General features: G+C 40.7%; 1 protein-coding gene and 1 pseudogene across 6 annotated transcripts in view; one reads left to right on the forward strand and one right to left on the reverse strand.

Moving 5' to 3' along the window:
- Positions 1 to 27,159, reverse strand: part of LOC147056229 (lysine-specific demethylase 2A-like) — a 161,303-nt gene that overhangs the window by 97,506 nt on the left and 36,638 nt on the right. For 4 of the 6 annotated variants that reach the window (XM_085912640.1, XM_085912637.1, XM_085912636.1 and 1 more), the window contains exons 6-13: positions 24,754 to 24,860; positions 24,586 to 24,679; positions 24,266 to 24,419; positions 24,081 to 24,196; positions 22,807 to 22,933; positions 22,495 to 22,712; positions 9,777 to 9,854; positions 465 to 589 (exon numbers count right to left, since the gene is read on the reverse strand). In XM_085912640.1, coding sequence (XP_085768766.1) covers positions 465 to 589; positions 9,777 to 9,854; positions 22,495 to 22,712; positions 22,807 to 22,933; positions 24,081 to 24,196; positions 24,266 to 24,419; positions 24,586 to 24,679; positions 24,754 to 24,860 — 1,019 coding nt within the window. The remainder of the gene's footprint in view (positions 1 to 464; positions 590 to 9,776; positions 9,855 to 22,494; positions 22,713 to 22,806; positions 22,934 to 24,080; positions 24,197 to 24,265; positions 24,420 to 24,585; positions 24,680 to 24,753; positions 24,861 to 27,159) is intronic. The other 2 variants (XM_085912641.1, XM_085912642.1) reach the window with 1 other exon arrangement.
- LOC147056230 (uncharacterized) lies at positions 1,561 to 4,812 on the forward strand (annotated as a pseudogene).

Genomic DNA, 27,159 nt, shown 5'->3' on the forward strand with positions numbered 1-27,159 from the left:
TGTTGATTCGGGTGACATTCACTCAGTGCTGTTTTTTGCGGCAATGGAAGGTGTTCAAAACTACTTTATGCAATTCAGGGTCAATTGGTGTGTGTGTGTGTGTGTGTGTGTGTGTGTGTGTGTGTGTGTGTTTGTGTGTGAGTGAGTGAGTGAGTGAGTGAGTGAGTGAGTGAGTGAGTGAGTGAGTGAGTGAGAGAGAAAGAGAGAGAGAACAGGAAAAAGGACTCTCGCTCTCTCCCTTCTCTCGCCCCCCCCCCCCCCCCTCTCTCTCCATTCAGAAATCCATTTTGTATGCAACACTGCTTATTCTCCTCAATCAAGGGTGTGCTGGACCCAATCTCAGATTACTTAGGTCAAGCCAATCACAAAGAACCTAGCAAATCGCTATTTTCTTTTATTATAATCGTTGAGCACATTCCCTGCAATTCACTGGTCCATCAACAGTTTGTACGTTAATTCATTACCTGACCCTGCGCCTTCTCAGAACGGACATGGAAGAAGCAGGCTTCTGTGGTCGTGGCATAACAGGAGCGGTAGCCAGTTTAGGATTAATAGGAGGTAGTGGTTGAAGTGGCTGATAGTTTGAGGGCTGAAGAAAGAGAAAAAAATTGTGATTCATTTGAACTTCATAATTAGTTTCAATAATATATTAGTAGAAATGCAGAAATCATGAATGTAATGTAGCGCACCTAACAGTGACAGAAAACAAGGTTAATGTTTAGATAATTAGGACCTGAGCAGCTACCGCTGCTATCGTAATTGAATGAATTATTTTAAAGTGAAAACAACGTGAAGTGATCAACTATACTTGTAAGTAAGTCATGTGTTAATGATCAAGTAAAAATTTGTGAATAGTTGTGAGTACCTTATTTTCACGTTTATTAGGCGTGGATAAAAGTCTTAAATTTTCTTCAAAATGTGCGGCGCGCCCTATCATGCAGTGGTCCCCATGTGTGTTGTTGTAAGGCAGACGTTTTAAAGAGCGACATGAGAACATTAGAGGGAGAATTGTGGCCGTGGATTTGCAGTATGAATGAATTTAAATTTGGTCTGCACCACCGTTTTGTTTCTTATATTTTTTTGCGGGAGCTTGAAGCAATGTATAAGGTATCATCTATAAAAGGGGAGATGTTAGAGGAAGTGGAACCCCCCCCGCCCCCACATACAATGGCCATACAACGGCACGGGCGCCGGTTCAATAAAGTGACACACTTGAGCACTCGTTGTCATCCTCTGTCTCATTATTATCTATACATATACACGTCGGTTCAATAAAGTGACACACTTGAGCACTCGTTGTCATCCTCTGTCTCATTATTATCTATACATATACACACAAACATATGTAAGGAGACCTGGTGTTTTTTTCCACGCATCACCATCGTCCCCTCCGTGAGTCGTCACCTTATCGTGGTGGAGGGGTTTGCGTGCCCCTATGATCCTAGGAGCCATGTTGTCTGGGGCTTCATGCCCCTGGTAGGGTCACCCATGGCAGAAGGGTCCTAGGTGAGGGGCCAGACAAAGCACGGCTCAGAAGACCCCTTATGAGGAATAAAATATATGGATGTCGTTTTCCCTCGCCCGGACGCGGGTCACCGGGGCCCCTCTCTGGAGCCAGGCCTGGAGGTGGGGCTCGAAGGCGAGCGCCTGGTGGCCGGGCCTTCGCTCATGGGGTCCGGTCGGGCATAGCCCGAAAAGAAAACGTGGGTCCCCCTTCCAATGGACTCACCACCTGTAGGAGGGGCCAAAGGGGTCGGGTGCATAGTGAGCTGGGCGGCGGCCAAAAGCGGGGACCTTGGCGGTCCGATCCCCGGCTGCAGAGGCTGGCTCTAGGGACATGGAATGTCACCTCTCTGGCTGGAAAGGAGCCCGAGCTGGTGTGTGAGGCAGAAAGGTTCCGACTAGACATAGTCGGACTTGCCTCCACACATAGTTTGGGCTCTGGTACAAGCCCTCTCGAGAGGGGCTGGACTCTCTTCCACTCTGGAGTTGCCCACGGTGAGAGGCGTCGAGCAGGTGTTGGCATACTTATTGCCCCCCGGCTGGGCGCCTGCACATTGGGGTTCACCCCGGTGAGCGGGAGGGTAGCCTCCCTCCGCCTTCGGGTGGGGCGACAGGTCCTGACTGTTGTTTGTGTCTATGCACCGAACGGCAGCTCAGAGTACCCACCCTTCTTAGAGTCCCTGGAGGAAGTGCTGGAGAGCGCTCCTTCTGGGGACTCCATCGTTCTACTGGGTGACTTCAATGCTCACGTGGGCAATGACAGTGAGACCTGGAAGGGTGTAATTGGGAGGAACGACCCCCCCCGATCTGAACCCGAGCGGTGTTCTATTATTGGACTTCTGTGCTCGACACGGATTTTCCATAATGATCACCATGTTCAAGCATAAGGGTGTCCATGTGTGCACTTGGCACCAGGACACCCTAGGCCGCAGTTCGTTGATCGACCTTGTAGTTGTGTCATCGGATTTGCGGCCGCATGTCTTAGACACTCGGGTGAAGAGAGGGGCGGAGCTGTCAACTGATCACCACCTGGTGGTGGGTTGGCTTCGATGGTGGGGGAAGATGCCGGTCCGAGCTGGCAGACCCAAACGCTCTGTGAGGGTCTGCTGGGAACGTCTGGCAGAATCCCCTGTCAGGAAGAGCTTCAACTCCCGACTCCGCCAGAGCTTTTCCCACGTCCCGGGGGAGGCGGGGGACATTGAGTCCGAGTGGACCTTGTTCCGCGCCTCCATTGTTGAGGCAGCCGACCGGAGCTGTGGCCGTAAGGTTGTTGGTGCCTGTCGTGGCGGCAATCCCCGAACCCGCTGGTGGACACCGGCAGTAAAGGATGCTGTCAAGCTGAAGAAGGAGTCCTATAGGGCCGTTTTGGCCTGCGGGACTCCGGAGGCAGCTGACGGGTACCGGAAGGCCAAGCGGAACGCGGCTTCGGCGGTTGCTGAGGCAAAAACTCGGGCATGGGAGGAGTTTGGCGAGGCCATGGAGAATGACTTCCGGACGGCTTCGAGGAAATTCTGGTCCATCATCCGGCGTCTCAGGAAGGGGAAGCAGTGCACGGTCAACACTGTTTACAGTGGAGATGGTGTGCTGCTGACCTCGACTCGGGATGTTGTGAGTCAGTGGGGGGAACATTTCGAAGACCTCCTCAATTCCACCGACACGCCTTCCATTGTGGAAGCAGGGCCTGAGGACTCTGAGGCGGACTCTCCAATCTCGGAGGTCGAAGTCACTGAGCTAGTTAAAAAACTCCTCGGTTACAAGGCCCCGGGGGTGGATGAGATCCGCCCGGAGTTCTTAAAGGCTCTGGGTGTTGTGGGGCTGTCATGGCTGACACGCCTCTACAGCATTGCGTGGACATCGGGGACGGTGCCTCTGGATTGGCAGACTGGGGTGGTGGTTCCCCTCTTTAAGAAGGGGGACCGGAGGGTGTGTTCCAATTACAGGGGAATCACACTCTTCAGCCTCCCTGGTAAGGTCTATTCAGGGGTGCTGGAGAGGAGGATCCGTCGGGAGGTTGAACCTCGGATTCAGGAGGAGCAGTGTGGCTTTCGTCCTGGCCGTGAAACAGTGGACCAGCTCTACACCCTCGGCAGGATCCTCGAGGGTGCATGGGAGTTCGCCCAACCAGTCCACGTGTTTTGTGGACTTGGAGAAGGCGTTCGACCGTGTCCCTCGGGAGGTTCTCTGGAGGGTGCTTCGGGAGTACGGGGTGCCAATCCAACTGATAAGGGCGGTTCGGTCCCTGTATCACCGATGCCAGAGTTTGGTCCGCATTTCCGGCAGTAAGTCGGATTCGTTCCCAGTGAGGGTTGGACTCCGCCAAGGCTGCCCTTTGTCACCGATTCTGTTCATAATTTTTATGGACAGAATTTCTAGGCGCAGCCGATGCGTTGAGGGGGTCCAGTTTGGGGACCTCAGCATCGCGTCACTGCTTTTTGCAGATGACGTGGTGCTGTTGGCTTCTTCAGTCCGTGATCTCCAGCTCTCACTGGAGCGGTTCGCAGCCGAGTGTGAAGCGGTCGGGATGAGGGTCAGCACCTCCAAATCCGAGTCCATGGTCCTCGGTCGGAAAAGGGTGTAACGCCCTCTCCGGATCGGGGATGAGATCCTGCCCCAAGTGGAGGAGTTCAAGTATCTTGGGGTCTTGTTCACGAGTGAGGGCAGGATGGAGCACGAGATCGACAGGCGGATCGGTGCAGCGTCGGCAGTAATGCGGACTCTGTACCGGTCCGTCGTGGTGAAGAGAGAGCTGAGCCAAATGGCAAAGTTCTCGATTTACCGGTCGATCTACGCTCCTACCCTCACCTATGGTCACGAGCTATGGGTCATGACCGAAAGAACGAGATCCAGGATACAAGCGGCTGAAATGCGTTTCCTCCGCAGGGTGTCCGGGCTCTCCCTTAGAGATAGGGTGAGAAGCTTGGTCATCCGGGAGAGACTCGGAGTAGAGCCGCTGCTCCTCCACGTTGAGAGGAGCCAGATGAGGTGGCTCGGGCATCTCATCAGGATGCCTTCTGGACGCCTCCCAGGGGAGGTGTTTCGGGCATGTCCCACCGGTAGGAGACCCCGGGGACGACCCAGGACGCGCTGGAGAGACTACGTCTCTCGGCTGGCCTGGGAACGCCTTGGGATCCCCCGGGATGAGCTGGAGGAAGTGGCTGGGGAGAGGGAGGTCTGGGAGTCCCTCCTAAAGCTGCTGCCCCCGCGACCCGACCCCGGATAAGGGGAAGAAGATGACGGTGAAGATGAAGGTGAAGCATCACCATTGTTGTTGATCCGTGACTCTATGTGTGCCCATCTCACAGCCGATGAGAAAAAACAAGTGAAGCAAATGAATACCGAGCTTGCTAACATGCTAACATGTCTGCTGACAATGTTGTTCGGGCTTTCGTAAAAGCCGGCATTATATCCGAGGAGCCACATGGCACAGAAAGTGACTCTGACAGTGAAGAAAGTGAACCTGGCATTTTAGTAGGAGATTTAGCTCTGCTGTTCAATTCGGTAACTGAGGATGAGGACTTCGATGGGTTTAATTGATGCCCATTACCGGTAATAAAAATGTTAATACCAAACTCAGTTTTGCTCGCGCTTCATTTTTAAATACGCACACTTGTATGCTTGTGTGTGTTGTTGTTGTTTCCATGAGAACGTTTACGAGGGAAGTGTGGGCGTGGATTTGCATTGCGCCCCGTGTGTGTGTGTGTGTGTGTGTGTGTGTGTGTGTGTGTGTGTGTGTGTGTGTGTGTGTGTGTGTGTGTGTGTGTGGTTTTGCAACAGACAGAAATACAAAAATAGTAAGTCAACGTGCTGTATTTCTGTCAATCTTTGACGTCACACAACACTAGTAGACGGCACACATTACATAATTAACTGTTCGTAACAGTTCTGCTATACTAAATAGCCATAAATGAAATACTCTCTGCAACACACCGAACATGAGTCACTGAGACAAGCAAATACATTTGCTGGTGACCGTTAGTTGCCGTGCCGCTGCGTAACGGCTGGAGTCATGCGTGTACGATGCGAGGCAAACTTAAAGGAGCGCGCCGGAGCTGTTAATCAAACAGCGCGACACGAAGCAAACCGCGATCGGACAAACGGCACAACAGTGGACAGTAGTAACAATGAAATGTCTATACTCACTTTGTGTTAAAGACCCAAACGATCACAGCAACATACTCAGTTGATACCAGCAACCTTTAACTTACCGCTGCGCAAAAGTGAATGGGTATAATGTCTTGACCCCGAATGTAAGACAACCCACACTTTTTCAGTCTCTTTTTGCGAATAAATCGGGATTCGAAGAAAAAATTCGAGATTTTTTTGCTTCGGCCTTCGGATGAAATTTCGGTTGTTGAACGTCCCGAGATGAGCCGAGAGGACCTGCATGCCAAGTGACTCCGTTCGTTATTACATTCTCGTTACTCTGAGGATTGCATCAACTCTAATCATGCCTTTAAAGGAAGCAAGTGGGAGCAGTAAAGCCATCCTAAAACACAAAGACGCTCTGAAAGCAATGTGACAGTAAGCGCGTGGCGGCGCGCTGCAGTTGCGCGATCGGACCAAATTAAGCTCCCTGCGCACTGAGGTCCACTTAAATTTTGGAAAGTACATCAGGACTTTTACATTTTTTTCTAAATTTCAGCGACAGCTCTGTCACAATAATGCGACCAGCGCGGTGTAGTTGCGCGGTCGGCAACGCTCGACGGTTGCGCATTCGGCGGTGCGCTGCAGTTGCATGATCGTACAAAAATGCGCAAATGAAAAAATGCTTAAAAAAGGTGGTTTTTGGCTTGGAACGGATTCTTTTTTTTTTTCATTATTTGTAATGGGAAAACATGATTTGTAATTCGAACGATTCACTTCTCGAACAGTCTTCTAGAACGGATTATGGTCAAAAACCGAGGCTCCACTGTGTGTGTGTGTGTGTGTGTGTGTGTGTGTGTGTGTGTGTGTGTGTGTGTGTGTGTGTGTGTGTGTGTGTGTGTGTGTGTGTGTGTGTGTGTGTGTGTGTGTAAATTTCGGACCAGAAGCCGCGACTTTCGACTCAAATTTTGAACCCTGCAGCTGATATAGGTTTATATAGGAGTTTTTCCATGATTTTTGTGATGACTTGCTCACCGCTTTGCTGGGCGGAGGGATATGTGACACGGTCACTGGGGAGAAAAGTGGTGTGTTGATCGCATGTCCATCCGCCAGGCAAATAGTGCCGTATAATTCTCACAAATGAGACAGAACGAGATCACTGAAAGAAAGCTTTTATACACAAACCGTCATTATGGGGGACAAAAGAAATGCATATTATACTACTTTTGAATTAAAGGCAGTCGATTTAGCCCATTGTTGATGAAATCGTGTTGCGTCACCCTTTTCTTTCCCAGTCACGTCTACTCTGGAGCTATACGTGTAGATCGCTAGTTTAATGTAACTTAGCGCTTCGTGCATAAATAAAATTAGCATGAATAGACCCTCATCATGGAAAATGCTAGAAGAAATGCATAAAAGCGACGACGAGAGACGGAGAAAATGTGTGGCGAAGGATGTCTAACGCTGTTCCAATCGGACACTGAGGGGGAAGACTTTGATGCTTTCAGTGCACAGGAGAAGATGAAGATGGACTTTTACTGGTATTTTTTTTAACCAGCCATTTTAGTGCTGTGCTACCGTGTTGCTGCTGAGTTACTACCGCATCTCAGTGACCTTTACCGGGATGTTTTTTTATCCAGCCCTATTAGTGTTGTGTTAGTTCCGTGTTGTTGCGGTATTACTGCTGCGTCACAGGCAGTACTTTAAAAAGGCTTTCTGTGTACCGTCTTTCTTGATATTATCAAACTATCTGTGACTCCAAATCATGAAATCCATCGATCAAATTCCTCGTACTTTGCCAACAATGCCGCGCGTGCGCCCTGACGTGAGCCTCGTCGTTATTCCACGGATCTAGCATATAACTATATTGTAACGTTAACAAAGTCAACTTCCAGGCGTGCAGCGGCGTGGACTTCCATCCCCGGAGGTGGCATTTCCAGCCACGGAGGTGGAAGAGAGCTCCATAGAATAGGACCGGGCGTGCGTAAAAGTCATGTCCAAGCCCCATCCACAGTCCCTGGACAGCCACCTGGCCAAGCGCCAGCCCCCAACTTCCATCCACGGAGGTGAAAAAGAGCTCTGATTAGGACCGGGCGTGCGTAAAAGCCATAATGGTTTTTCAAACCTTCTGTGTCATTCCAAATCTTTAAATCCTTCAAACTCTTCATCCACCATGTCACTTACAAACAAAGCCGCTAATGATGCTGGTAGTACGTGGGGCCCTTCGTCACCTTCATCATCCTGTGATCGAATCTTTGTCTTTTATGTAAACAACCGCCGCACCGCTGACGTCACTTGGAATTCAAATTACAGCAATCCCCTGCTACATTGCGGTTCGTTTATCGCAGTTTCCCTTTTTTCTGTTGCTTCTGTTGGAGGATGTCAGGAGCGATGGTGTTGAACGCCGAGCTGAAATCCACAAACAGGTTCCTGGCATACGTTCCTGAGGTGTCCAGGTGGTGCAGGATGTAGAGCAGTCCCATGTTGACCGCATCATCCACCGACCTGTTTGCCTGGTAGGCAAACTGGAGGGGGTCAAGCAGGGGACCCGTGACATGCTTCAGGTGGTTCAGCACCAACCTCTCGAAAGATTTCGGACCACAGATGTCAGAGCGACAGGTCTGTAGTCATTCAATCCTGTGATGGTGGGCAAGACCAAGGAGATTCTCATTGACCTCCGGAAGGGTCACACCCACCACCTGCCGCTGACCGTCGACGGTGCTGTGGTGGAGAGAGTGAGCAGCACCAGATTCCTGGGGGTGCACATCAGTGAGGACCTCTTCTGGACCACCAACGCTGCGTCGCTGGCGAAGAAAGCTCAGCGCCGCCTGTTCTTTCTGCGGAAACTCGGGCGAGCAAGTGCTCCTCCCGCCATCATGACCACATACTACCGTGGCACCGTTGAGAGCGTCCTCTCCAGTTGTATCGCTGTGTGGGGTGGTGGCTGCTCTGAGTACAACATGAAGGCCCTGCAGCGCATAGTGAACACTGCTAGTAAGATCATCGGGGCTCCACTCCCTTCCCTGAAGGACATTTACGCCTCCCGTCTCACCCGCAAGGCGACCGCGATTGTGTGTGATGTAAGTCACCCCGCTCACTCTTTGTTTGAACTTCTGCCCTCTGGGAAGAGGTACAGATGCCTGCGCTCCTGCACCACCAGACTCAAAAACAGCTTCATACTCCAAGCTGTCAGGATCCTGAATTCCATCCCCCCTCCACCCTCGGCTGCATAACGTCCTGTTCTTTTGAGCTATATTCTGCCTGTCTGCTGTATGCACGCTTGCTCCATTTTGCTCCTTTTATTTGTCTATTTATTTATTGTTTATTTATTGGGTTATTTGCTTATTACTTATTCATCGCTCTTGTCTATTCATTTTTACTCTTTGTGCTATTTGATTGTAAGTGTTGTGTACTGTGTCTAGTCACCGTGGGACGGTGGGAAACGTAATTTCGATCTCTTTGTGTGTCTTAACGTGAAGAAATTGACAATAAAGCGGAGTTTGACTTTTTAAATCCGCACACTTGTATGCTTGTGCGTGTGTGATGTTGTTGTTGTTGTAAGGCTGACGTAGTAAAGAGCGCCATGAGAACGTTAAAGCGGGAAGTGTGGGCGTGGATTTGCAGTGCGCCCCCCGTGTGTGTGTGTTGTTGTGAGGTGGACGTAGTAGAGAGCGCCATGAGAACGTTTAAGGGGGTTAGTGTGGGCGTGGATTGTATATATAAAACCCGTGCCCTATGATGCGGTGCGCCCTATGTGTGTGTTAAATACAGTAATCGCACACACAACTGAGACTGCGTCTTTTAGTACGGTGCGCCTTTTGGTCGTGAAAATACAATACTTTAGTTCACTGTGTTGCATTTTGATCGAATGCATTCATGAGTATCCTTGCATGAATGGGTTTGGGTTTGGGGGGAAAAAAAAACAATGTTTGGAGGCAAGACTTGTATCTATCCGTTGTTTGATGACATTTGTGAACTCTAGTAAAAAAAAAGTTAATGAAAAGATTCACGATTGAGTTACAGTTCCATTTCTACTACTAGCCGACATGCGCGGCTGAGCTCACACAAACTTTGAAAAGAATAAATCACTTCAGGGAGTTATCAGTTCTGTCAAGTTTCCTAAAAAGATTTGAAAAACATTCTCAAACAACACTGTTAGCATGAACTCAATATGTGTGGCTGATACTTACCCTTTTTGGCCACTTGACAATAGGTTTTCCAGTGAAGGATTTTTTTGAATCATCATTAGCATGCTCCTTTAGTAGTGTCTGCAAGACAATAAATACTCTAAGTACAACTAAAAGGAAAGGATTTTGATAAGATGCTACAGTAATGTCAATTATAGCCTCCAAACTCCAAGCAAACAAACTGGGGACGCAGATTGCTTGAAAGCCGTGGAGTCACTTCCTTAAGGTGGGATCAATTAAAAGGGACTTCACAGTTTTAAAACTACAAACAAAGTTTGAAAGTAGACTCATTTAAAACGCTCAATCCTTGGGTCCCTGACCAAAGCACATCCTCACTGATGTGCACAAGCGTGACCCGCAAACATCGTCCTTCATAGTGATGTGCAAGCTGAGATAAATGGATACAAAAAACACTGTTCAGTTAAAACACAATAGCAGCAATTGCAATGCAAAGACAAATACACTGCCATTGTAAACTAGCCTACTTTACTTCTTGGAAGGGCATGTCGACACCTCCTTGGTCTTGGCACAAGTTTAGAGTATTTAATAAGTGTTGCATTATTATTATTAGTGTGAAGGTGAACACCTTCACACTATTGTTATTCCTGTCCTTTATTAGTGTGAAGGTGAAGACCTTCACACTATTGTTATTCCTGTCCTTTATTATTATTAGTGTGAAGGTGAAGACCTTCAGACTATTGTTATTCCTGTCCTTTATTATTAGTGTGAAGGTGAAGACCTTCACACTATTGTTATTCCTGTCCTTTATTAGTGTGAAGGTGAAGACCTTCACACTATTGTTATTCCTGTCCTTTATTATTATTTTACTTATTCTGCCTGTTTTTTCGGCGCTTAACTACTTCCACATACTTCAACCAATTCACTCCGTTCCACTTTTCACTTATTCCAAATATTCAGGAATCGCGCGCTCACATTTTATACATTCAAAAAATTTTCCGTTTTCACAAAATTCACAAATTTCCGGCAATTTTTTCCCCATTCATTCTTAATGGCAGATTCAACATTTCACATTTACGTTGTTCCAGTTTGAAATTCACATCATTCAACCCATTCAAATCACATTGGGGACATTCCCAAACTTGGCAAATTCAAAATTTTCACATATTCACGTTTCAAATTTCACAAAATTTCACAAAATTCCACAAAATTTCCTTTTTCACTTCTAATTTCAACATACTTCAACCGATTCAACTCGTTCCAACTTTCAACTGTTCATCTTTTCCCTACCTATTCCACACCTTCCCATTCAGCAAAAATTTCACATTTTTCAAATTTGAAATTCAACCAAATTCTGCAAAATTCTCGTTTTTCACCTCTAGTTTCCACATTTTTCAACCGATTCAACCCATTCCACTTTTCAACTCTTCATATTCTTCCTACCTATTCCCCAAATTCCCACTTAACAAAAATTCCACATTTTTCAAATTTGAAATTCAACCAAAATTTCCTTTTTCCACTCTAATTTCAACATTCTTCAACCGATTCAACCCATTCCAATTGTATTCACTATGTTCAACTTATGCATTTTCGCTAACTTTTTCAATTTTTGTCCGATTCAACCCGTTTCAACATTTATCTCCGAGAGTGACAACTAGACAGCCGTATATTTCGTTTCGTTCCAAATTTCAAAACTTTTTGGCGCAATTTTTTTTTAAAATTCCCATTCATTCTCAATGGGGATTTATAATTTGCTCTAACTTCTACATTTTTCAACCGATTCAACCCATTCCAACTTTCAACTCTTCATATTCTTCCTGCCTATTCCCCAAATTCAAACTTACCATAAATTCCACATTTTGAAATTTGAAATTCAACCAAATTTTCCAAAATTTCCCTTTTCCACTCTAATTTCTACATTTTTCTACCGATTCAACTCGTTTCAACTTTCAACTCTTCATATTCTTCCTCCCTATTCCACAAATTCACACTTACCATAAATTCCAAATTTTCAAATTTGAAATTCAACCAAATTTTCCGAAATTTCCTCTTTCCACTCTAATTTCGACATTTTTCAACCGATTCGACTCGTTTCAACATCATTCTTCGGCATTCCCCGAGTATTTATTCAACTTCTTCACCTTCACACGCAATTTCCTCAGGAATTGCAAATTCTAGTTATTATTTTACTTATTCTGCCTGTTTTTTTGCCACTTAACTACTTCCACATACTTCAACCGATTCACTCCGTTCCACTTTTCACTTATTCCAAATATTCAGGAATCGCGCGCTCACATTTTATACATTCAAAAAATTTTCCGTTTTCACAAAATTCACAAATTTCCGGCAATTTTTGCCCCATTCATTCTTAATGGCAGATTCAACATTTCACATTTACGTTGTTCCAGTTTGAAATTCACATAATTCAACATATTCAAATCACATTGTGGACATTCCCAAACTTGGCAAATTCAAAAATTTCACGTTTTCACGTTTCAAATTTTCACAAAATTTCACAAAATTTCACAAAATTTCCTTTTTCACTTCTAATTTCTACATACTTCAACCGATTCAACCCGTTCCAACTTTCAACTGTTCATCTTTTCCCTACCTATTCCACACCTTCCCATTCAGCAAAAATTTCACATTTTTCAAATTTGAAATTCAACCAAATTCTGCAAAATTTCCTTTTTCCACTCTAATTTCCACATTTTTCAACCGATTCAACCCATTCTACTTTTCAACTCTTCATATTCTTCCTACCTATTCCCCAAATTCCCACTTAACATAAATTCCACATTTTTTAAATTTGAAATTCAACCAAATTTTCCCAAATTTCCTTTTTCCACTCTAATTTCAACATTCTTCAACCGATTCAACCCATTCCAATTGTATTCACTTTGTTCAACTTATGCATTTTCGCTAACTTTTTCAATTTTTGTCCGATTCAACCCGTTTCAACATTTAACTCCGAAAGTGACAACTAGAAAGCCGTATATTTCGTTTCGTTCCGTTCCAAATTTCAAAACTTTTTGGCGCAATTTTTTTTAAAAATTCCCATTCATTCTCAATGGGGATTTATGATTTGCTCTAACTTCTACATTTTTCAACCGATTCAACCCATTCCAACTTTCAACTCTTCATATTCTTCCTCCCTATTCCCCAAATTCACACTTACCATAAATTCCACATTTTCAAATTTGAAATTCAACCAAATTTTCCAAAATTTCCTTTTTCCACTCTAATTTCTACAATTTTCAACCGATTCAACCCGTTTCAATTTTCAACTCTTCATATTCTTCCTCCCTATTCCCCAAATTCACACTTACCATAAATTCCACATTTTCAAATTTGAAATTCAACCAAATTTTCCCAAATTTCCTTTTTCCACTCTAATTTCTACATTTTTCAACCGATTCGACTCGTTTCAACATCATTCTTCGGCATTCCCCGAGTATTTATTCAACTTCTTCACCTTCACACGCAATTTCTTCAGGAATTGCAAATTCTAGTTATTATTAGTGTGAAGGTGAAGACCTTCACACTATTGTTATTGTCCTTTATTAGTGTGAAGGTGAAGGCCTTCACACTATTGTTATTCTACTTTATTTTTCTTCTTATTAGTGTGAAGGCGAAGGCCTTCACACTATTGTTATTCTACTTTATTTTTATTTATCTTTTTTTTTATTATTATTATTAAACAATTTATTCCTCCCACTTTTTTGACACCTAACTACTCCCACATGCTTTAATCGATTCACCCCATTCCAACTTTCACACGTTCCAAAAATTCACGGCATGACTGCGAGTATTTTATTTGTTCATAACATTTACCGTTTTTTGCATAATTAGCAAATTTGTGCCTTAAAATCCCCCATTCATTCTTAATGGCGCATTCAACACGAGTCATGATCCCAAGCGATTTCGAATTTTGACATCTGACAACTTTTATCATGATTTCTTTTTTTAACTCATTTATTTAACTCTTTTATTTTTTATTTATTTATTTTTCATTCATTTTCCCATTTTTATTTCTTGTTTAATATCATCATTCCACCACAGCAACACTAAGCCGCTGTTTAGCTTAGTAAGAAGAGACTGGAATTTGGAGCACGAGCGCTGTTCCCCTGCGAGTTCGAATCCCGCTTGACCAATATTTTTTTTTCATTCATTCAATTTTAACACATCACTTTAATAATTATTTTCATCATCATCATTAATTTACCATTTTTATTTTATTTAATCATCATCAATTTACCATTTTTATGTCATTTAATCATCATTTCGAGTCCCACAATAGTGTGAAGTGCCTTCGCCTTCACACGCAATTTCTCCAGAAATTGCCAATTCTAGTTAGTGTGAAGGCGAAGGCCTTCACACTATTGTTATTCTACTTTATTTTTCTTCTTATTAGTGTGAAGGCGAAGGCCTTCACACTATTGTTATTCTACTTTATTTTTCTTCTTATTAGTGTGAAGGCGAAGGCCTTCACACTATTGTTATTCTACTTTATTTTTCTTCTTCTTATTATTATTATTAAACAATTTATTCCTCCCACTTTTTTGACACCTAACTACTCCCACATGCTTTAACCGATTCACCCCATTCCAACTTTCACACGTTCCAAAAATTCACGGCATGATTGCTAGTATTTTATTTGTTCATAACATTTACCGTTTTTGCATAATTAGCAAATTTGTGCCTTAAAATCCCCCATTCATTCTTAATGGCACATTAGACACGAGCGACGTTCAGGAGTGAGTTCAAATTTTGACATCTGACAACTTTTTTCATGATTTCTTTCCTTAACTCGTTTATTTAACTCTTTTATTTTTTATTTATTTATTTTCCATTCATTCATTTAGTTATTCATTTAATTTTAAGTTAAAAACATCATTTTACCGTTTTAACGGCATTTACCGTTTTTATTTCTTGTTTAATATCACCATTCCACCGCAGCAACACTAAGCCGCTGTTTAGCTCAGTAAGAAGACAATGATCCTAAGAACACGAGCCACGTCCGCGAGCGAGTTCGAGTCCCGGTTGGCCATAATTTTTTTATTCATTAATTCTTCATTCATTCAATTTTAACACATTTTAACAATTATTTTCATCATTCATTTAGTTTTTCATTTAATTTTAAGTTAAAAACATCATTTTACCGTTTTAACGGCATGTACCATTTTTATTTCTCGTTTAATATCATCATTCCACCACAGCAACACTGAGCCGCTGTTTAGCTCAGTAAGAAGAGACTGGAATTTGAAGCACGAGCGCTGTTCCCGTGCGAGTTCGAATCCGGCTTGACCAATATTTTTTTTCCATTCATTCAATTTTAACACATCACTTTAATAATTATTTTCATCATCATCATTAATTTAACATTTTTATTTTATTTAATCATCAATTTACCAATTTTATGTCATTTAATCATCATTTCGAGTCCCACAATAGTGTGAAGTGCCTTCGCCTTCACACGCAATTTCTCCAGAAATTGCCAATTCTAGTTATTATTATCCTACTTTATTCCTCCCACTTTTTTGACACCTAACTACTCCCACATGCTTTAACCGATTCACCCCATTCCAACTTTCACACGTTCCAAAAATTCACGGCATGACTGCTAGTATTTTATTTGTTCATAACATTTACCGTTTTTGCATAATTAGCAAATTTGTGCCTTAAAATCCCCCATTCATTCTTAATGGCGCATTAGACACGAGCGACGTTCAAGTTCGAATTTTGACATCTGACAACTTTTTTCATGATTTCTTTCCTTAACTCATTTATTTAACTCTTTTATTTTTTTATTTTTCATTCATTCATTTAGTTATCCATTTAATTTTAAGTTAAAAACATCATTTTACCGTTTTAACGGCATTCACCATTTTTATTTCTTGTTCAATACCATCTTTCCACCGCAACAACACTAAGTCGCTGTTTAGCTCAGTAAGAATACAATGATGTTTGGAACACAAGCCACTTCCGCGAGGGAGTTCGATCCCGGTTGGTGATAATTTTTTTATTCATTAATTTTTCATTCATTCAATTTTAACACATTTTAATAATTATTTTCATCATTCACTTAGTAATTCATTTAATTTTAAGTTAAAAACATCATTTTACCGTTTTAACGGCATGTACCATTTTTATTTCTCGTTTAATAGCATCATCCCACCAGAATAGCACTAAGTCGCTGTTTAGCTCAGTAAGAGGACAATGGCGCTCTGAACACGAGCCACTTCCACGAGGCCGTTCGAATCCCGCTTGGCCATAATTTTTTTATTCATTAATTTTCCATTCATTCAATTTTAACACATTTTAATAATTATTTTAATCATCATCATTAATTTATTATTTTTATTTTATTTAATCATCATTATTAATTTACCATTTTTATTTCATTTAATCATTATTTCGAGTCCCACAATAGTGTGAAGTGCCTTCGCCTTCACACGCAATTTCTCCAGAAATTGCCAATTCTAGTTATTATCCTACTTTATTCCTCCCACTTTTTTGACACTTAACTACTCCCACATGCTTTAACCGATTCACCCCATTCCAACTTTCACACGTTCCAAAAATTCACGGCATGACTGCTAGTATTTCATTTGTTCATAACATTTACCGTTTTTGCATAATTAGCAAATTTGTGCCTTAAAATCCCCCATTCATTCTTAATGGCGCATTAGACACGAGCGACGTTCAGGAGTGAGTTCAAATTTTGACATCTGACAACTTTTTTCATGATTTCTTTCCTTAACTCGTTTATTTAACTCTTTTATTTTTTATTTATTTATTTTCCATTCATTCATTTAGTTATTCATTTAATTTTAAGTTAAAAACATAATTTTACCGTTTTAACGGCATTTACCTTTTTTATTTCTTGTTTAATATCATCATTCCACCACAGCAACACTAAGCCGCTGTTTAGCTCAGTAAGAAGAGACTGGAATTTAGAGCACGAGCGCTGTTCCCGTGCGAGTTTGAATCCCGCTTGACCAATATTTTTTTTTCATTCATTCAATTTTAACACATCACTTTAATAATTATTTTCATCATCATCATTAATTCATTTAGTTATTCATTTAATTTTAAGTTAAAAACATCATTTTACCGTTTTAACGGAATTCACCATTTTTATTTCTTGTTTAATAACATCATTCCACCGCAGGAACATTAAGTCGCTGTTTAGCTCAGTAAGAATACAATGGTCCTCTGACCACGAGCCACTTCCGCGAGCGAGTTCGAATCCCGGTTGGCTCTAATTTTTTTATTCATTAATTTTTCATTCATTCAATTTTAACACATTTTAATAATTATTTTCATCATCATCATTAAATTACCATTTTTATTTTTATTTAATCAGCATTATCAATTTACCATTTTTATGTCATTTAATCATCATTTCGAGTCCCACAATAGTGTGAAGTGCCTTCGCCTTCACACGCAATTTCTCCAGAAATTGCCAATTCTAGTTATTAAACAATTTATTCCTCCCACTTTTTTGACACCTAACTACTCCCACATGCTTTTACCGATTCACTCCATTCCAACTTTCACACGTTCCAAAAATTCACGGCATGACTGCTAGTATTTCATTTGTTCATAACATTTACCGTTTTTGCATAATTAGCAAATTTGTGCCTTAAAATCCCCCATTCATTCTTAATGTTAAAAACATCATTTTACCGTTTTAACGGCATGTACCATTTTTATTTCTCGTTTAATAGCATCATTCCACCAGAGCAGCTCTAAGTCGCTGTTTAGCTCAGTAAGAAGACAATGGCGCTTTGAACATGAGCCACTTCCACGAGGGCGTTCGAATCCCGCTTGGCCATAATTTTTTTATTCATTAATTTTTCATTCATTCAATTTTAACACATTTTAATAATTATTTTCATCATCATCATTAATTTACCATTTTTATTTTATTTAATCATTAATTTACCATTTTTATTTCATTTAATCATCATTTCGAGTCCCACAATAGTGTGAAGTGCCTTCGCCTTCACACGCAATTTCTCCAGAAATTGCCAATTCTAGTTAGTCTGAAGGCGAAGGCCTTCACACTATTGTTATTAGTGTGAAGGCCTTCGCCTTCACACTAATTAGTGTGAAGGCGAAGGCCTTCACACTATTGTTATTCTACTTTATTTTTCTTCTTCTTATTAGTGTGAAGGCGAAGGCCTTCACACTATTGTTATTCTACTTTATTTTTCTTCTTCTTATTATTATTATTAAACAATTTATTCCTCCCACTTTTTTGACACCTAACTACTCCCACATGCTTTAACCGATTCACCCCATTCCAACTTTCACACGTTCCAAAAATTCACGGCATAATTGCTAGTATTTTATTTGTTCATAACATTTACCGTTTTTGCATAATTAGCAAATTTGTGCCTTAAAATCCCCCATTCATTCTTAATGGCGCATTAGACACGAGCGACGTTCAGGAGTGAGTTCAAATTTTGACATCTGACAACTTTTTTCATGATTTCTTTCCTTAACTCGTTTATTTAACTCTTTTATTTTTTATGTATTTATTTTCCATTCATTCATTTAGTTATTCATTTAATTTTAAGTTAAAAACATCATTTTACCGTTTTAACGGCATTTACCGTTTTTATTTCTTGTTTAATATCATCATTCCACCGCAGTAACACTAAGCCACCGTTTAGCTCAGTAAGAAGACAATGGTCCTTTGAACACGAGCCACGTCCGTGAGCGAGTTCGATCCCGGTTGGTGATAATTTTTTTATTCATTAATTTTTCATTCATTCAATTTTAACACATTTTAATAATTATTTTCATCATTCATTTAGTTATTCATTTAATTTTAAGTTAAAAACATCATTTTACCGTTTTAACGGCATGTACCATTTTTATTTCTCGTTTAATAGAATCATTCCACCAGAATAGCACTAAATCGGTGTTTAGCTCAGTAAGAAGACAATGGCTCTCTGAACACGAGCTACTTCCACGAGGGCGTTCGAATCCCGCTTGGCCATAATTTTTTTATTCATTAATTTTTCATTCATTCAATTTTAACACATTTTAATAATTATTTTCATCATCATCATTAATTTACCATTTGTATTTTATTTAATCATATTATTAATTTACCATTTTTATTTCATTTAATCATCATTTCGAGTCCCACAATAGTGTGAAGTGCCTTCGCCTTCACACGCAATTTCTCCAGAAATTGCCAATTCTAGTTATTATTATCCTACTTTATTCCTCCCACTTTTTTGACACTTAACTACTCCCACATGCTTTAACCGATTCACCCCATTCCAACTTTCACACGTTCCAAAAATTCACGGCATGACTGCTAGTATTTCATTTGTTCATAACATTTACCGTTTTTGCATAATTAGCAAATTTGTGCCTTAAAATCCCCCATTCATTCTTAATGGCGCATTAGACACGAGCGACGTTCAGGAGTGAGTTCAAATTTTGACATCTGACAACTTTTTTCATGATTTCTTTCCTTAACTCATTTATTTAACTCTTTTATTTTTTATTTTTTTATTTTCCATTCATTCATTTAGTTATTCATTTAATTTTAAGTTAAAAACATCATTTTACCGTTTTAACGGCATTTACCATTTTTATTTCTTGTTTAATATCATCATTCCACCACAGCAACACTAAGCCGCTGTTTAGCTCAGTAAGAAGAGACTGGAATTTGGGGCACGAGCGCTGTTCCCGTGCGAGTTCGAATCCCGCTTGACCAATATTTTTTTTTCATTCATTCAATTTTAACACATCACTTTAATAATTATTTTCATCATCATCATTAATTTACCATTTTTATTTTATTTAATCATCAATTTACCATTTTTATGTCATTTAATCATCATTTCGAGTCCCACAATAGTGTGAAGTGCCTTCGCCTTCACACGCAATTTCTTCAGAAATTGCCAATTCTAGTTATTCAACATATTCTGCCCGTTTTTTTGTCCCTTAACTACTTCCACATACTTCAACCGATTCACTCCGTTCCACTTTTCACTTATTCCAAATATTCAGGAATCGACTGCTTACATTTTTTTCATTCCAAAAATTTTCCGTTTTCACAATATTCACAAATTTCCGGGAATTTTTGCTTCATTCATTCTTAATGGCAGATTCAACATTTCACATTTACGTTGTTCCGGTTTGAAATTCACATAATTCAACACATTCAAATCACATTGGGGACATTCCCGAACTTGCCAAATTCAAAAATTTCACGTTTTCACGTTTCAAATGTTCACAAAATTTCACAAAATGTCGTTTTTCACTTCTAATTTCTATATACTTCAACCGATTCAACTCGTTCCAACTTTCAACTGTTCATCTTTTGCCTACCTATTCCACACCTTCCCATTTAGCAAAAATTTCACATTTTTCAAATTCGAAATTCAACCAAATTTTCCAAAATTTCCTGTTTCCACTCTAATTTCTACATTTTTCAACCGATTCAACCCATTCCAACTTTCAACTCTTCATATTCTTCCTCCCTATTCCCCAAATTCACACTTACCATAAATTCCACATTTTCAAATTTGAAATTCAACCAAATTTTCCAAAATTTCCTTTTTCCACTCTAATTTCTACATTTTTCAAACGATTCAACTCGTTTCAACATCATTCTTCAGCATTCCCTGAGTATTTATTCATCTTCTTCACCTTCACACGCAATTTCTTCAGGAATTGCAAATTCTAGTTGTAAAATGAGAAACCATTAGTTTATTTATGTTAACAGATGTCCAGTGGGATGGTGGTACAAGATGGTGCGTAATTGAGTATTGGATTTGGCCCAGGAAAATTGGCTAGCCTAAAACATGTAGTAATTCCAAATTTCACCAGGAGATGGTGGCAAAGCTTGACATGAGAGACCTGTTGGGGCCTTGTAAGGGTTACTTAGAAGTTAGTTCCTCGAAATGTACTTTTGTTGAACTGGTCGAGGGGGATGACTGGTTGATCTTGTCAACCTCTACTGCAGTTCCAAATGTCACCAGAAGATGGTGCCAACGTTAGGTTTACCTAGCATAGTAAATTAATAGTTAAAAAGTTAGTGACGAGAGAAACATGACCTGTTCTGAATTACACATAGCAACACACAATTTTGGATTACTATTTAGGTACTTTGCGTCACCATAATATACAGTATCTCACAAAAGTAAGTAAACCCCACTCATTTCTGCAAAGTTTTGATTATATCTTGTCATGGGACAACACTGAAGAAATGACACTTTACGAGAATGTTAAGTAGTCACTGAAGAACTTGGATAGCAAAATAAATGTATTGTTACTTCAAAGTAACTCAAAATACAACAATGAATGTGTAAAACGCGGGCAACAAAAGTGAGTACTGAATTTTTTGTGTCTTCTAATTGGACTTTGTGAAATTTTAAGCTTCAAGATAGTCGAGGGGAAAGCGGCTCCTGAGGCAGCAAGAGGGAGACCCCATATAAGGGCGTTGGCTTTCTCCTCAAGGCCGACCTATCTTTTTAAAAAGAATTTTAATTTTTGGAACAAAAGCTAATTGATCAGTCGACTTATTCCACCAAATAGCATTTTATACCTTTTGTCTCTTTTTGCTATTTTTTGAAGTTTTGCAATCGAGAAGACTTCGAGACTGAATAATTTTGCTCTATTGAGATTGGTGAGTGGAATTATTGTTGTTTGTTCGAACAATTGAGACTTGTAATTCTTTTTCTTACTTATTCATTAAATTTCTATTATTTAATTTCAATTAATGATTATTTGGATCTTTTAAGCTCTAAATCTCTTTTGTTTCTCTTTCAGTCGTACTTTGAAACCGTTAAGTTCTTTTTAAAGTGAAGGCAGCTTTAATCCTTAACATCGGGAATTGTTAGATCTGGTTCGAAATAGTTATCTTAAACTCAGCCATGTGCAGGTGTGCGCTAGTGTAAATTAACAAATCACCGCGGTCTTAACAAAGATAGCTAAATATATCTGAAATTTAACAAAAGCCCCAAATCAAAGGAGAACAGTCGCCAGGAGAAGGGCCGCGGGCATTCTGACGCCGTGTCTCAATAGTTGCCCTACACATGCGTCGCTTGACTTTAGCGTCCTGAAAAGATTAACTTAATTTCTTCAGAATTATTTTCTTAGCGGCGGTCAGCACTCGGACAAATTATTTCCGAGTTCCGGTTTCTTTAACTCTCGTCTCCCCATGAGAGCTGCATTAGGGCAGCAGGGACAAAGGAGAGTTTCAACCCTTTAAACAGAGAGCCAGTCGCTTACGTTTGATAAGTGCAGGAATTGACACAGAGTTAATGACACCTATGCAGTCAAAACTTAAGATGCAACAGTTTTGACTTGAACAAATTATTACAGATTTCTTCTATCTCATTGGAACGTGTTATGGAATGAACTGTGGCGCTTAGGTCGGTAAAGGTTAAAGGAATGTTTGATAAAGCAGGTAACATTGAAAAAATATATATGAATCAGATGCAGCAAATAAGGTAATAAACAAATAAGATGTTTTAATTTGTATACGCTTCAATGAGGTCAAATTAACTTTACTCTGTCAAACAGCTGCTCCAAAACAGCTTCATATTATTATGGATTCAATGTATTTCACTGGAGTGTGGCTTTTAGGTTTAGTGAAGGTGAAAGGAATGTTTGAAAAAGCAGGTAAAATTGGGGGGAAATCTATGCATTAGAGACTGCAAATAAAGTAAGAAACAAATAAGATGTTTTAATTTGCATACGCCATAATTTATTTCTCACACTTTACCTTCATGTGTGCGATGAGTGCCAGGGAATTCTGTATGCCCGGTGGGACACACTTCTTGTTGGATGGCAGTGACTCGAGTTTGCCGACCAAGTTCCAAAGCCCTTCAAGCTCCAATGGGGTCAAATTAACTTTAACTGCTGCTGTGTCAAACAGCTGCTCCAAAACATCTTCATTTTCACTGAAACTCTTATCTTCTTCTGCCATATCTTCATATGGATCTGTACCAAACGGTGCATTTAAATTGCAAAAGATGAAAATGTTATTTGAAACTGCATTGCTACCATAAAGCAAATGTTTTGTCTGAGTACATACCGATGTCCAGAGACAATTTCTGGAACTCTGGTGTAAGGTAAGAGGTCTTGGTCAGACTGAAGATATAGCGCTCCAACACATACCAGCACATCTCATAAAAAAATGGGTGACGAAACTTCACTGGAACCTGTGAAGATAGCACAAGTATTCTCACAAAATTCCAAATATATACATTGTTCATGTCGTCAGCATTTCACACTTTGCATGGACCGTAATTTTCGGACTATAAGTCGCGTTTCTTTTTCATGGTTTGGGTGGGGGAGGGGCGACTTATATGTGATTTTTTTTTACAAATTTTCAAAATTCAAAAATCTGCGATGTAGTGAAACCGCGATAAACGAACCGCGATGTAGCAAGGGATTACTGTCATTTGAACTGCAAGTGACGTCACCAGTGCCGCGCGGCGGTTGTTTACATAAAGGACAAAGGATTCGATCACGGGATGACGAAGATGACGTAGGGTCCCACGTTTGAAGGATTTAATGATTTGGAGTTACACAAGGTTTGAAAAACGTATTTATGTTGTAGTTATTTGATATATTTTATTTTGTGTAGCAACTTGTATATGATTTTATCGTTACAGTTCAGTAGTTGTTGGCTCTTTGAACTAGTTTTGTTAAATAAAGAGCCGTTTACCATACCCACGTCTTTCCTGGTACTTTGTTAATGCTACAATATAGTTATATACTAGATCTGAGCGGCACGCGCGCGGCGTTGGTGACATAAAGAACGAGGAATTTGATCGATGGATTTAATGATTAGGAGTGACACAGATGGTTTGATAATATTGTTGTTATATGATAGTTATTTGAAATATAATTTATATATCATTATATGGGTCTGTGGAATAATTCGAAATGCAACTTACATCGAGTCCGATGTCAGCGGCCCGGCGCATATGCAGCGCATACGCAGCATTGTTTACATAAAGGTCGATCGATGGATTTAATGAATTGGAGTGACACAGATGGTTTGATAAACGTGTTATTTATGTAATACTTATTTGAATAACTCTGAATGTTACGTCAGGCCCGTTCTCAGCTCCTCGTTTGTGTATATGTCACGTTAGCATACCATATCGTTTAGCCTGTTGTTACTGGTTCATGTCTGTTCTTGGTGTTGGATTTTGACAAATAAATTTGCCCCAAAAGTGCAACTTATACTCCGGTGCGACTTATATATGTTGTTTTTTCACGTTATTGTGCATTTTATGGCTGGTGCAATTTATACTGCAGAGCGACTTATAGTCAGAAAATTACGGTATATAATCCTACCCGTGTGTGGTCTTCTATATTGCAGATGTTAAGTTGCATTGGAATGTTAAAGCTGTGAAGGAAGTTTCCACCAAAGACAATAGAATCCATTGGGGTGTAGACTGCATGAATCCAACCTAATTATAAAATGTGCATAATCAATATTTGAAAACATAGAATGTATGCACATCTATAATCATGTTTACCTGATGGTATAATAAAGGTGCACCCTTGTCGAAGTTCAATCCTCTGACAGTCAGACGCACGATCCCCAAGAAAAATATCACCTTGTTTTCCTGACAGCACCCAGTGTTCATATAGCTCTAAATTTTGAGTGGTAGGAGGGATCAACCAGAATACCTGACAACAACATGTACAGATACAATGCTTCAAAAAGAGATTTATTTATTTTTTTATGAGAAGAATAGCTGAAATGTACTTTGTCAATATCTTCAGCACTAAACACCACTGTGACTGTCACAGTAGAGGATGACAAATGGAATGTCTTAAGTGCAATGTCACACACCTTACTCCCTCTTAGAACATGGTACCACACAGATGTTCCTCCAAAGTCAATGTGAAAGTCTGTGTAGCATCCCTCCACACTCATCAGACAGTACCTGTACAAGAATTCCACAACATTGTAAACATGTAAACATTTATGTCAAGAGTAACTATTCAAAGAATCCATTACTTTTGCACTTTGGGATACTGCATATCACAGATTGAGTTGGTTGAGTCCTTCTGCCTTTCTTTCAGATGACGGGGCCACATGTTGTCAACCCAGTCTATAAGATCAAGCTACCAAAAAAATGTGTTAAAAGGGGAATTCTACTTCCCACACACATATTACATGAATCAAATAAATTGAATTAAAAAATATGATAAATAATTAAAGCATAAACTCTTTGTCTTTCACGAAACAAATGGCTTCTGACTTGTGTTGTCAAAAGAACTGATACTTTCAGTACCAATTCGGTACAAACACGCAGAAAATACGTTGATACCTGCTTTTTGTGGTACCGACTACCGAATGTTTAACTTTTCATTCAACACGTCAATTCTTGCCGGAACCGGAGGGAGCAGCAGTCAGTGGCGCAGAAGAAGAAGAAAACTTTCGATCTTTCATAACAATGGCTTTGATTGATTGATTGAAACCTTTATTGTCTCCGCTGGGGAAAAATAGCAAATGGGAGTGTAAGTCCAACACGCCCGCTTGTTGTGTGTGGAAATATTTTGCATTTGAGGCGGATGCAACCAGAGCAATTATAGATTTGAATAAGCCAATGTGCAAAAAATGCTCGAGAGGATTGAGGCTAGAGAGGCTCCATACCAAAGCTGCTCTTTAACTATATACATGTATATAGTTGAATATTGTTATTTATTATTAGTCTTGCGTGTTTTTATAGATGTGTGACTTGAAGGCTCCATGCCACTGCTGCGTTCGTGCGGACAGGTGCTGGCCAGGTGCTGGCCAGTAAATTAGAATATCATCAAAAAGTTCAAATATTTCAGTACTAACATTCAAAAAATGAAACTTCTACATTATATTTATGCATTGCACACAGACTGATGTATTTCAAATGTTTATTCATTGTAGTTTTGATTATTATAACTGGGCGGCTCGGTGGTAAACTGGTTAGCACGTCCGCCTCACAGTTAGGAGGGTGCGGGTTCGATTCCACCTCCGGGTCTCTATGTGTGGAGTTTGCATGTTCTCCCCGAGCCCGTGTGGGTTTCCTCCGGGCACTCCGGCTTCCTCCCAAATCCCAAAAAGATGCTTGGTAGGCCAATTGAAGACTCTAAATCGTCCCTAGGTATGAGTGCGAGTTCATATGGTTGTTCGTCTGTGTGTGCCCTGCGATTGGCTGGCAACCAGTTCGGGGTGTCCCCCGCCTAATGACCACTGGGATAGGCTCCAGCACGCCCGCGACCCCGGTGGGGACAAAGCGGTACATAAAATGTATGTATGGATTATTATAACTGACAGCTATTGAAAACCCCAAATTCAATATCTGAGAAAATTACCATAATTTTTGGACTATAAACCGCTACTTTTTGCTCAAGTTTTGAACCCTGCGGTCCGGCGTATCTATTATTTTTGGTGATTTTTGTGATGACTAATACACTTATACACTCGTAAAAACGCTGTGGACCGCTGTTGTGCTGCACTTTGCTGGGCGGAGGGATATGTGAGACACTCACTGGGGAGAAGAGTGGTGTGTTGATCAAATGTCCATCCACCAGGCAAATAGTGCCATATAATTGACACAAAGAAGAGACAGAACGAGATCATGACGGACATTACTGAAGAAAAGAGGCTTTTATACACAAACCCTCATTATAGGGGACAAAAGAAATGCATATGATTTGGCTCTTAATTTTAGGAACTACAGCTGCTCATCCATGCACTTTAGAGGTTTCTTCCGGTCACTAGGGAGCACTGGGTTATTGTTGATGACATCTTGTTGCGTCACCCTTTTCTTTATTTCGCGGTCACGTCTACTCTGGAGCTATACGTGTGGCTCGCTAGTTGAATATAACTTAGCGCATTGTGCATTAATAAAATTAGCATGAACAGACTCATCATGGAAAATGCTAGAAGAAATGCATAAAAGAGACAACAAAAGAGAGACTGAGAAAGTGTGTGGCGAAGTTTATCTGGCGCTATTCTAATCCGACACTGAGGAGGAAGACTTTCAGTGCACGGGAGGAGGACAAAGACTGCTTTCAGAGACTTTTATTTGTATTTTTTTTTAATCAGCCCTGTTAATGCTACCGTGTTGCTGCTGTGTTACTGCCGCGTCTCAGTGACTTTTACCATTATGTTTTTTTATCCAGCCCTATTAGTGCTGCGTTACCTCCATGTTGATGCTGTGTTCCTGCCGCGTCACAGGCAATGTTTGGAAGAAAAGTTAAGGTGTGTTATTAAAACTTTGAAAACTCTTTCTGTGTACCAGTGACGTGCGGTCAGAGGAGGCAAGTGCCTCCCCTGCCATCATGAAAAGGGGAAAATACTAATTCAATTGTTTTTATTATAAAGTCATTTTCCTTTTAATTTCAGTAGTTTTGTATCATTTTGAACCAAAATCGCTGATTT

Source organism: Syngnathus leptorhynchus, chromosome 5 (assembly GCF_054491065.1).
Source record: "Syngnathus leptorhynchus isolate UIUO chromosome 5, UIUO_Slep, whole genome shotgun sequence".
NCBI classification, from domain to species: Eukaryota; Metazoa; Chordata; class Actinopteri; order Syngnathiformes; family Syngnathidae; genus Syngnathus; species Syngnathus leptorhynchus.